The sequence below is a fragment of the Plectropomus leopardus genome, chromosome 9, assembly GCF_026936395.1.
Source record: "Plectropomus leopardus strain MGB_pleo_1.0 chromosome 9, ASM2693639v1, whole genome shotgun sequence".
NCBI classification, from domain to species: Eukaryota; Metazoa; Chordata; class Actinopteri; order Perciformes; family Serranidae; genus Plectropomus; species Plectropomus leopardus.
Genome location: NC_142184.1, coordinates 25,199,316 through 25,212,581, shown reverse-complemented (window position 1 = coordinate 25,212,581; position 13,266 = coordinate 25,199,316). Strand labels below are relative to the sequence as shown.

Below are 13,266 nucleotides of genomic sequence, written 5' to 3'. Positions count from 1 at the left end.
CAATTATACAAGAAACAGTGGCAGTGCTTGCACAGGCATGCCAGATGAAACTCCTTCTGGGCTGAGCGAGCATTAAATTCTTTCATTGAAACTGTCAACAGTGACAGATGTCCGCAGCCCTATTAGACTTGTCCTTCCTCTGCTTCCTGCCATCTTTAATCAACTCATAAAGACATAATACCCTGTTGATAATAACACAGCTAATAATCTCTGGGGGAAACTCTGAAAGAAAACAGTGGGAAGAAGCCATCTGTCACTGCAAGTAATAGTGCTTTAACCCCCCACGCCCTGCGCGCCCCCAGCACGCACGTGTCTGACACACTCTGAAAGCGTGCCATAACTCTGCTGGAAGCAAGTTAATGGACCGTGACATTTAACTCGACCCCGCCCCTCCTTAGTTCTTCAGACGCGTGCTCGTCATTGTTGCCCCCTTCACTTTTCAAACCCCCCAGAGAGTAGAGGGGAGGGCTGTCCAGATGGGTCTTGGCAGCACGTGCCGTTTCTCCCGTTGATTAGCTGCTCCATCTGCTAGGGTGCCTCTGAGACCAGGAGGGGCCCCGCTGAGACCTTAATTGGCTCAATGTGGATTGTACCCCGTATCACCCAGAATGCTCCTGCCAATGATACCCATGAGATTATACAAACACCTCTCCAGGGACATAGATGAGAGTCTAACAGACTCCTCTCATTCGGCTGCCTGTGCAGGTATGTGGCAGCAAACAGGTGGTTTATGACAGAATTCTCTTCCACTTTGTATGGCATTTTGAGCTTAATACCCAAAGTAATCAGTGATACATTAGTCAGTAGAAGCCTAATCAAACTATTCACAATTTTGTGTCATTTTTAAATAAGGTGCATTACATTTTTTAGAGCTATCAAATGATTTTTTTATTGCAATTTGTCCCATAATTTTAATAGTTAATCATGGTTAATCTCAAACTTTAATCACATGTATTCAGTTCCATTATTTTGCATTTCAAAGGTAAAGCAGTTATTACTATATTGTCTTGATCATAATCAAATGACAGCAAACAACTGCATAGGACGAGCATCAGGTGGCCATGTCTGTAAAGGGGAGAGTCATGGGTACCCACAGAACCCATTCTCATTCAGATATCTTGATGCGAGCGTTAAAGGGACCCCTGTGAAATAGAAATGCCGCTTTTCCATGGACAAAATTTAGCTTAACTTTCGAGCATTATTTTACCCCTTTCCTGCCTATAAGCTATAAGATATAAGCATGACATGGTTGTTACCAGGTCCTCAAGTTTCATATTATACCAGGTTCAGGTATATTTTTTGTACCTGTAAATTTAGTTTGCAGTATAAAATGCAAGGTATCCATTAACAGTTTTCAGACACCACAGACAACATACAGGATAAGATATGACAAGAAAGATGAAAGATAAAACAATTAAAGTGCCCCAGTGCTAATCACAAGGTTAAATATGTTATGAATACCAATAAAAACACTAAACTACAACATCAAACCTTAAATAAAAACAATCTGAAAACTATGAATAAGTAAATAAAAGGCTCCAAAATTATATTGTGTGATGTGCACTTTTGCAAATTTCCTGAGGCTTGTTCACCAGTATGATGGCAGCTGGAACAAAAACTGTAGTATCATCACTAGCTTTAAAAATCAGCCTGGTGCAGCCTTTTGTAGAAAGGAATGTCGGCTGGCAGTGAACGCAATTAAAAAAAAAAATTAATTGCATTGCAATTCACCTGAAATGAAATTAAATCAGTTAAAAAAATCAATGTTTACCCCACATTGAAACCTGAAGGTTCAAGGTCCAATTATTGACATTGGATAACACAAGGTTGCAGAATGAAATGCAGCCATCCTGTTTTACTACTCAAGATGTCTGTGTTAAATCTACCATGTTTATGTTAAATGTTATTAAACTTGTTTCTAGGTTAATGTCATTAAAAAAGAAAATACTGTCACTGGAATTCATTAATACAAATAGAAACAAATCATAACGATATAAAAAGCTAACAATGAGTGAATACATACAGAATCTTAGACAAACAAACAAACGATAAGTTAAAATATGAGATTTACTCGTATTAGGTGTGGTCATTAGTGACTTTCTGCTATGTGCTCTTTGTCTTGTTCTTTGTCCTGAGTGGTTTGTTGTAGGTTCTTGAGCAATTTACGCAACAGGAAGGAGACTCGAGAGGCAATGGAAATGAGGGAGAAGTTTGCATTGAGTGGCAAACAAAAGCTCAGAAGGAAACAAGGTTATGTAACATGCTGAGTGGCATAATGCACAGGCAAATATAGCAGTCATTTTAGTAACCTATTGCCAACACACCATCACTCCGCAAAACCTCCCCCTCAATAGGACCTTAAAAGAAGCCCAAATAGACCTAAAAAGTACAACCAGGGCACAGTATATTGACCTTTAATGAACCATATACCATTATGCAGTTTCAGCCATTTCCGTCCCCAGATGTAGCTGCACAGTGAACCCTCTTTGTTTTCATGCTGCTCTCCAGCACAGGCAGCTGTGGACTTAGACTTCGACATAATTATCTTCTGCCTCCTGCTTAGAAGTGGTGAATTTATAGCTCACAGCAGCTTGATAAGATACAGCCTCTGGCCTTTGTTTGATATCAGATGTGCACAAAAAATGGTGCACATTTCCAATCTGTCATTAGTGTAATTAGCACACATTCGCTAAGAAGGCAAATTGGCTCGTTGTACCATATTATTTGAATGTCACTGTCAGCCTAAACTTCCCGCCATACCCCATTCAAACTCTCAAACTCTATATGTAAAAAAACCCCCAAAAAACAAGAGTCTAATATTTGTACTGTACAGCTAAATATAATTTAGCTGGCAATCAGATACAGCCCTACACTTTGCAGTACATGCTGTATTACACAGCGATAAATGTAATCTTCAAAAAAAATCACTGTATAATGTTAAACCTAGTCTGAAATGAGTTGTTGGCCCAATGACCACAAAGTTAAGTTTGTGTGGTTATCTGGATTTGATATTGATTTCACATCATCACTAATATGCGTTTTATATTTATCATACACATAAATGAATTTCAGAGAAGGGGTTCTGAAGAAAAAGTGACATATGATATCTAAAAATGTCTGTTTCAATCCACTGCTATTAATTCTTAAATAAACTACTTAGCATTTACAACTTTTAAAGACTTGTGGCATTTTCCTTACAGTCATCGGGTCAGCGCTTGGTTTACAGTAATGAATGTGGATACAGAGGAACACAGACCCTCTGTTGTCGTTGTAACCTTTACAAATATAGCATTTGACAATATTGTAACTAAAAGGTATTGAGAGAAAAATGCTTAAATATTTGCCAAAATATTAAGCACAATATGGCAGTGGGATCCCTTAGTGTAACAGACATTTTGAACATTGAATAGATAATATGTCCATATACTTGATTTAATGGACCGGATGTTTGTGGTGCAGTCACAACATTGAACATATTGATGTCTTAGACATCAGAGCTCTGGCTTACCTCCTCGTTGGGTGCCATGCCTTTACTCCCTCGGGGCTCGGCTGTGTCGCTGCCCAGGGTCTTGTAGTAATCCCCAGTGCTGGGCTGCTTGCTGAAGCTCCTTGACCTCCTGTTTGAATCCACACGCCGCAGTTTGTTGTGGTTTTCTCCAGGAGTCAGCTGTTTAAGAAATACAAAAAAGTAAAATGAGAGTAAGAAAAATGAGTCGCTTTAAACAACTTCGGTTTAATCTTCTACTCAGTGTCCATCTGCATGTTTTAAGATTTAGTTTTAATTAGGGCAAAATTATCAAATTCAGCCCATTCAAACAGGAGGGATAAGTTAGAGAATTATCCATCACTATTATTATACTTTGCAACTTTTGAATTTTGTGTGAAATTACTATTAAAGTTGAAATGATTAGTCGATTAATTGATTGGTCATTTGAGTTAAACTTTTGAAAACTTTTTTTCAAAAAGTTTTTTAGGGCAAGGCGATTTATATCTCGGCAGCAGATTTCCTTCCATTACAGGAATCTTGTATTGAAAGAAGAAATTAAATTTGATGAAAATTGTGATTCCAAAATTAAAGGTGCCAACATTGGCCAACGGGGTGGCTGTGGCTAAGGAGATAGAGTGGGTCACCCACTAATCAGAAGATCAGTGGTTCAGTCACATTTTCCCAAGCTCCTCCAGTCCACATGTCGAAGTATTCTTGGGCAAGATACTGAACCCCTTGTGAATGGTAACTAAGTAGCAGGTGGCACCTTGTACGGTAGCCTCAGCCACCAGTGTATGAATGTGTGTGAATGGGTCGGTGTGAAAACACTTTTAGTGACTGAAAGACAAGAAAGACACTATACAAGTGCAAGTCCATTCACCAATATTACAATTTTGTTAACAAAATTACATTGGTGAATCATTGGTATTGTAGGAATACGTTGTAGAGAAAATGGTCTTAATGTGGCTTAACTAGGCTTTTGGCATTTGTGGGACAACACACTGCAAGACATTCTTAGTAGCTTTTGTTGCCAGATTAGCTCTCTCGTGTGACCAAAGCAGCCTTATTTGAATACCACAACAAAGCTGCAGTTCAGTTCTTGTAAGATATTAGCATTGTTTCATGTTCTTTCAAGACTGCAGGGCCACAGAACATGAGTTCACATGCAGCGTTTGCACCAATGTAAGTGAGACCCTTCTGTCCACAGAGTGGGGTGAGAGGTCACTAACTTTGCCCTTTCATTTGAGCACTCTCACTTTACGCTCTGACATTTATCTCCAGCAACGGGACCTGTAAAGGCAGGATATCAAACACCTGTCAATCTGAGATTCTTCACTATATGCTGCTTTTACAATATATTTGTGTCAGGCTGTATGTAGCCACGCATTAATAGTAGACAAGCTCGCCATGCATTTTAAGCAGCCGTAATAACTTACATAATGAAGTCTTCAGTCAATTTGTGGATTCATTTTCCTAATGCAAAAAGCTCTACATTTGCATCTTGTACTTTACTCAAAAAACTTTGCATCAAATCTTTTTATCGTAACATGCAAAAGTTTTCAAAAACAGCCCTTTTCACTGTATATTTCCAAGAATTAAAGGTCCGGTGTGCAGGATTGGTGGCATCTAGCGGTGAAGTTGCAGAACTGAAACTTCTCCAGGGTGCTGTGTAGGAGAACTATGGTAACCGTTGTAAAAGCACAAATAATGGCCTTATCTAGAGCCTGTGTTTGATTTGTCCATTCTGGGGAACTGTAGAAAAAACATGGCAGACTCAGTGGAAAAGGACCCTCACCATATGTAAATATGAATGGCAACAAATTTTATTTTTATGTGATAATACTCTGATAAAAACAGAATATTATATACCATTTCTGCCAATAGATGCCCCTAAATCTTACACGCTGGAACTTTAACCTTGACAGCTGTCAACTACAAGTATGCCTTAGTTATCTTAGCAAAATGTATAGGCTGAATCACATATATTGTTTAAACAACACCCCCCATGTCATGCACATAAAATGAAACCCCACTGAGCAAACACTGCTTCAAATGGTTACCAAAAAAAATCAGTATCATTTTAAGATTATGCTATACTTAGAAAGTTTTTTTCACCTTATCGTCCAACCGTATTTTCTGACAGGGAACTGAAGATTCCATTGACAAAACTATGATTTTACTTCACAGAACATGGGATTTGCTAAGCTATTGCTGCCTCAATCAGTGCATAAGGTAAAGCAGTGAAAATATTCCAAATTTAGTGAACACTTAAACTGATCATTTTCACTTGAGTGTTTTTAGGTGGCAATAATACGTTTTACTGCTGCCCTTGTTCACAGCAGTACATTGCTAGCTTTCGTGCTGGTAGATATAGTTTATCAAAGGTGCTGGCAAAGCATGACAATACATTTAAAAAAAAGCACATCAGAAATGTTAGATAGATCAGACCACTGGGTTTAATTATATATCTTAAAAAGTTACAGTATCGGCTGAAAATGTCGGTATAAATGAACAAGTTTGCCAATTTCACATATCTCTGCAATTCAAATCAATTGCCAGTTGTCTACCCAAAAGTGACTGTAGTTGTTGGCACAATGTCACAGTGATTCAGTTTCTTGTTACTTTGCCTTTCAAATCCAGGGATCAGCATTGGACTGGCATTCATTTACATTTACACATTACATAATGTTTACCGACACCATGACCTCTCACAAACTCCAGCAAAGTGTGTCAGACATCAAGCAGATGTATATTGTTAACAGAATTGGAAATAATTCACAGCTGACCTCTGACCTCTCGTCTTTTCTGTGGTGTCACGTTCTGAGTTCATATAAGCCTGTTGAGTGTTGTTGACTCATGTCTGCTGTCACAGAAATGGTCCCTGAGCACTCATCAGGTGGGAGGGTAATGTGAGCAGGGGAGCACTACAGATGGTTTGATTGTCATCCTCCAGGGAGGTGGGCCAACAAAAGTAAATGTACAAAGCCTTTTTACTCCCCCCACCCATCCCTCACACCGACGTACAAACACACACTGACTGCCTTTCTTCCCATTATATGGATCAGTCTGTCAGCATGAAGTCATTGTTATATATTTGTTTTTACAGTCTAATGTATTTGTACACATTATCATAGGTTGTTAAGCCTGGTTGCAGTTTGAAATGAGCCAGCACATCTGCATGTGGTTTTGCAAAAGCCTCAGATAATAAAAGGTCACACACACAGGCAGGCTGTACTAACCATTTTGAGATGAGTAAACAGTTACTTGCACACAAAGAAAGAAGACAAATAAAACATGACAAGATGCAACACATTCATATCGCAGCTTAAACTTTAGAGTTTGCAGCTTTAGAACCTGGAGCCAAAATACACAAAGCGATTTTCTATATCTTTTCTGTGTCTGCAATCCAAACTTCTACATGACAGGCATTTTGCCTGGTTAAAAACAAAGTTTTCTTTCTCCTCTTAATAACACCTTACCTTTAGCGTTAAGAGTCCTCTCCTGCAGCTTTCCTCCTTTCTGCACAGAGCCTCATCCACAAAGCCCAGCAGAGCACAGAGAGCAGCTGTCACCAAATCCAGAGTGTCACCTCCTCTCTGCTCAGTGCTACGCCTGTCACTCTACCTGGCCTCTCACTTTACCTGCAGGCCTCATCAATAACCTATCAGGCCGGCCACGGTAATGGCAATGATGTCACCAGCACCGTGCAGACCAACCACTCCCCAATCCTGCCTCAGTGCCTCTTATGCAAAACACAAAGACCCAGGTGCTGCCCTCACCATGACCGACCACACTCAAATCTCTCAGGCTTTAGGATTATGAGAATATTCAAGACTTCAGTGCCCCTGAATTAGCAGCAGAAAATATACTTATCGTGGGTGAGATCTCAAAGTCCAAGTTTTCTGGAGGGACTACAGTGGGTCTTAAGTATGAAAACGTGAGAGGCAAAGCAGTCATTTGTTTGGCTGCTTTACACGAAACATTTGACTTCAGTCAAGGCAAATACAGACAAATGAGGGGAGCGGAGCAGCAGCACAGAGTGCCTATATAATAATAAAAAAAAAGTCTGAAATCTCCTTCAACTGCATACAATGGGCTCTTAAGCCAGTCAGTAATATGAGTTTTTTTAAGTTAGCTTTCAACACTCCAAGCCGTAATATGTCTACATGCTGTCAGACTGGTCCATCTGATCGGCTGTGTCCCTTGATGAAGTTACTGTTCCCTGTTACTATGACTCCCAAAGTGGATTGTTTTTCCCAATGTATATGGTAGACACTGATCTTAATTGTGTGTGTTAGTGTGTGTGCACGCATGTGTGCATGTGATCTGAGCACTGGCTTTTGTTACATTGTTAATGAGGGCGCGCCCCGGGCTGGTCACCTGGGTACAGAGAGGAGAGGGGGTGGCACTAATTAAAAACTCTCCCCCATATGGCTGATGGCGCATGCGCGCACAAACAAACACACAGCTCACTCTGGAGACAAGACACTATTGCTACCTGTAGACTTTAGAGCAGCTAACAACATCTGACTTTGCATTGCAGATCTACACACATAGCCTCTGTCTTTCTGACTGAACAATCGATTTTTCCAGCAACACTGCACTTCTGCACCGACATCTTTTAATAAGGCTAGTTCAGAGGTGTTAAAAATTATGCGTTTCAAACTGACGCTGTACAGCGGTCTATCATGCTGCTGCGAAAGTTGCCTTTGTGTACCATCTGATGCCAAAATCACTGGCCAAGCAGCCATGTTTGATAAGTTCGTAATGAGAATGGGCTGAATTACTATGTAAAATAAAAACATTATTATAAACATATTTTTTGCTTCTGTTGTACTTGCAGAAAATAAATACCAAAACAATAATTATTAGAAAATTTACCAAATTTATATTTCTCACACTTGTGGTGTTGCACTGAACAGAGACTTGTGTGTTGTTATCCTCATACTTGAAGTCATGGCAACAACCTGGAGATAAATTCTTCATGAGGTGAAAGTGATCTCAGATTGGTTATCTTTGTCCTAATTACAGCGTTCTCTCAACTCAGTTACAATTCAATAGCAATAAATTCACAACCAGTTTTAATGTATGCTTCTTCACAGCAGCACTGAACCACCAGAAGCAGCACTGAAACTGATGTTGATGCCAGTTTTACTTGCGGCTTCTTGTCAGCTCTTTCAGCACCCTGTTGAGTGATCTGTAGCCAGATTAATTACTGGAATTAAGATCAAACCCATCACAACAACAATTGTGTATGTCATGCCTGCCACGGTAATGAGCATCTTTGTTAGCCTCGTTAGCCATGCTAACACAATAACATCATTGTGGGCACCCAGACAAGGCACAATGTTACACAAGAGCAACGGCCCAACTTGAGCAATAACCCAACATATTAGACACCAGGAAAAATTGAAGTTAATGGTCAATTTATTCAAAACACCACAATCCCTCTACGTCTTTAGGACTGTTCAATAATAATCATCATGTCACTGACTTGGCTAAACATGTTTCAACTTTTTTTTTTCCAAGCCTGGTATATCTATGCATGTTTGGGCAACAATTACCCAACCTAATGTATCTAAGATACCTGCCATGTGACGTGCATAATCCCATATAAGAAACACTAGGATATACTACACTGTCTGTTTGTCTTTATACTGTACCTCCTTCTTGCTGGTATTGCTCTCCACATGTCGCAAGTTGCTTTTCACCTTCAGGAACTCTGCTGACGTCGGCTCCTGAGGAGGCTTTGGTGCTGGGTAGCTCGGGGGTGGAGGGGGCACCGGGGAGACTGTGGGGAGGTGGGGTGGGTAGGTTGGTGGTGGTGGTGGGGGCTTGGAGGTGGCATCAGCAGGGGTCTCCTTCTTCTTGGGCATGTCAGAGCCAATGTCTGGGTTTAGCATGTCCATATATGCTTGCATGTCTGAAATGGCTGACTCTGATGCACCTGTGAGAAAAACACAATCAGACTGATAAAACAAAGAATTAAGTGCAACTTTCAACATTTACTTTATTTGCTTTTCTTAATATGCCAATCAAATCTGAGTGAGAAAAATTAGTTGGTCTAATGATGGTTCACCTCTCCATCCAAATCTAACTGTCTGCACACAGACCACTAGGGTGCAGCACCAGTATACCATGCACCTATATCCAAATGAAGCAAAGGGTTGCATGTTGTAAACTCTAAGAGTTCCTCCATTTCTGGATGCTACGGTTGGCATACAAAAGAAGCAACAGTACATAATTTATGGCTAAATGACTGAAGACAACAAAGCTTGTTTCATCTACAGTAACATTCTGATAATGACCTGGTAAAAAATCTATTTGACTTTTGCACTCATCATTCTTTGATATTTTAGTTTAGCAAACAGAATGGGATATTGCTGGCAAATTATTTAAATAAAACCAGTGGCACCTTGCCGGTTCACCTTAAAAATTCTAGTCTAGTGTAAAAAGTTGCATGTTTGTATTGCGTGCATTGCAGACCTGTATGTGCAACTGTGTTCAGCTGAGCAGGTGGGCCTCGTGACATTGTTAAGCTGCTCCTTTTCTCCCCAGTGCTGGATTGGCTGGAGTTGGCTGAGTCGTAGTTGGACAGGGAGCTGGATGGTGAACTGATTTCAAAGTGTGCCGCTTGGCTGGCAGGGGGCATGGTGGTGTTTGGTGATGAGAGGCCTGAGTCTGGCTGTTTGTACTCGAGGTCCGTTGAGGGGTCCCGAGATAAAACACGGTGCTCCACACTCTGTAAGAGGATGCAGATCATGTATACAATCGTATAATATTATATCAGTTTTGTTGGACTGCCAAAGATGTGGATGAGTGACAAAACCATCATTTATTAATTTTTTAAGGGTAATTTTAATATTGAGTCTAAGTGACTAATGTCACTGACATGCTTGTATTATTGTTTGTAGTGTCTCACAATGTTATGGAAACGATCCGTACAGAGTTGGACCTTTTTGTTAAAGAGTTAAAACCTTTTGTTTAACCAGAAAAAGTCTCGAAATCACTTAAACCAAACCCACCAGATTCCATTATTAAATAAACATTAATTTTATCATCGTAAAACATTCAGAGTTGACGGTAACAAATAAAACTCACAAATATCGTCTTGGTTTGTCTTTCCACAGTTCCAACAATCACAGACTCTGGTTTGGTTAAAATAAACCTTAAATTCACCCGGTTTGATGCGAAAATATTCAGATTCTGTAATTACTGGGTATTTAAATGGAATCTGGTAGGTTTGGCGACTGCAGTTTTGGGGTTGATTCTGCTTAAACAAAAAGGATATTATTCTTAACAAAATGGTCTACCTCTAACAGGATCCTTTCCATAATGATATCAGACAATTACATTAACAATCTAAACTGCTCAGTGGCAGAAAAAAAAGCACTTTTCGTAGATGAACACTGATGGTATGAACATGCCTTGTGTAGTTGCATTGCAGCCTGTTCTGCTGCTGCTGGCTGCAGCATTCTCGCCAAATACTGGACCAATTTCAGAATTATTGTTTCCACTGTTCACTTAAATATAAAATTTGGGAACATAGTGTCTATGTCGAAAAATGCTTAAGTTAGTTAGTTGAAGTAATTACTCATTATTAGAACATGTCTGGTTAATTACATTTACTTGTAAAAGATACAGTGTCATTACACGAGACAGATACATGGATTAGTTATAATGAATTATCTACTTGTTCATTCATCAGTTATTAAATCCCACCACCCCTCAGTGCCTGATGTCATCCAAGAGGAGAACAGTATTATGAGTTTAATTACTGCACACTAATGAAACATCTCACAGCTGATCAAAAAGACTCTGGGGCCCTCTGCTTTTCCCACAGCGCAGAACTCATTTGGCTCAGTGCCCCTAATGGGAAGAGTACAAGAGGGGGGAAATATGTTTCCCACACACCTATGAGAGTTCAGTCTGATGGAGTTATTATTCCTCCTGTCATTTGGGGATACCGGAGGGTGGAAGATGTCCAGTAAACTGTATATCATGAGTTGATATCTCTGGTAATTAGCAGAGAAAAATGTCAGTCAAGGGACATGTTGGCTCAGTGACAGCTATAGTTTATTTTTGTTCTGCGATATGAACAGTCACAAGTTTTCCAAGAATGCCTTTTAGCTCTGGGGGACCAACTAAGTAAGAATTTGATTTATTAATCATTATTATTATTATATTTAAACTTATTATATAAATACTTTCAAACAGACTTTGGACTACAGTTTGAGATTCGATATATCAGCAGACATGATAATTCATTATAATTTCATGCAGAGTGGGATGAAGTGGAAGTTAGGTATTTGTCCTATTAATAGAACAAACAAGGCAACAGTTCACATGCCGTTCTCTGTCTAGAACAATTACAGTATGTTTTCTTGTTTTGAGTAGAGTTCCCACTGGACCAATTAGTGTGTGAAAATGCTTGATGAGATACTGTTTAAACATTTGCCACTGAAGCCCCTAAAGCCATGGCTTCAAACTGTTTTGGCTTGGCCCCTTAAAATAAGGCAAAGTCTACTTATGACCCCAGGTCAACCCAGTAGTGTGGGCATGAATTGTGAACAGTAACCAATGATTTTTGCTTTGGATACTCACATCTGTTGATTTGTTATAGGCCAAACAAAAGTGGACAAAATTAAAAACAACAACAACAAAAAAAAAACGAAACAGTGAAAAAACAAATATATTTTCTTTCTCATCTCTTTAATCATGTTGTGGCCCCAAAAGATTTGTCTTGGGGTGCCATTTGTGGTCCCAGTCTCTAGGTTAAAAACCACTGACCTAAAGGCAGTTGTTTTTAAAGAGCCAATAGCACAAAATTCAGTTAAGAAATCCAATCAGTGGAGTTAGAGATATTGTTCATGAAGTAATTAAAAGCTGTATTATTGTTAGTTTATATTATTAGATATAAAAGTCTAGACGGAACATCAAGATGGTATAAACTGCACCTTATTTCTTCTTTCTTTTGGTTTATTTCTTAGGCAGGATTCCAAATACGTGTAAATTAAAATACTTTGATCCTCACTGATCATTTCTCATTAGGTGTGGCTCTGTCCACAGGGAGGTTGGAGTTAGGATGCGCAGCTGTGTCTCTTACCATGTTCATCACAGTGCGCAGATACTTGGCACACTGGGAGTGGCCGTTGTATTCAGCCAGGTCTGCTCCTGTGAAGCCGTCCTGGTCCTTGATGCCCAAGTCCACCCCATTGACCACAAGGATCTGACAGCACTGGAGAGTGACACGAGAGAGACAGCGTCATATAGTCAGTTTGACTGAGCTGAAAATTGAATGTGTGTAGTGTGTAATCTAATTTGCGCAAAAACATGGCAGGTGTTTAGTTCTGCGGAAACTACGTAAAAAAAAAAATGCATAGTGTTGACTGAATAATTACATAACTCACATGTGGACCAGAGGGTTAACAGAAATACTAGCTCTAATAATTTCAACTGCAATACTGCAGGAAAAAAAACATCACTTTACAGTATAAAAAAGATAAACACTGGACATCAGAAAACACACCTAATGTTTACAGTTATACCATGATTCAAAAATGAAAAATATCCATAACTACATTTGAATTAGTTACAACACCCTCACTTGGAGGATCCAAAATATGACCTGATGAGTCATTGAGATGTAATTCATAGACAGACACCATGCTGCTCATAAATCATTATCTTAGATAACACAAAATGAAATATCCTTCCTAAAAGCAGAATTGTACTTCCTTTTTAATACAAAGCATTTCTGGTAAATCAAAATAAACTTG

At 39.4% G+C, this 13,266-nt stretch overlaps 1 protein-coding gene across 3 annotated transcripts in view; it reads right to left on the bottom strand.

Annotated features, from left to right (window-relative positions):
- Window positions 1-13,266, bottom strand: part of espn (espin) — a 53,764-nt gene that overhangs the window by 24,222 nt on the left and 16,276 nt on the right. For all 3 annotated transcript variants that reach the window (XM_088082337.1, XM_088082335.1, XM_088082336.1), the window contains exons 5-8: window positions 12,594-12,725; window positions 9,974-10,229; window positions 9,151-9,434; window positions 3,509-3,667 (exon numbers count right to left, since the gene is read on the bottom strand). In XM_088082337.1, the coding sequence (XP_087938463.1) occupies window positions 3,509-3,667; window positions 9,151-9,434; window positions 9,974-10,229; window positions 12,594-12,725 (831 nt within the window). The remainder of the gene's footprint in view (window positions 1-3,508; window positions 3,668-9,150; window positions 9,435-9,973; window positions 10,230-12,593; window positions 12,726-13,266) is intronic.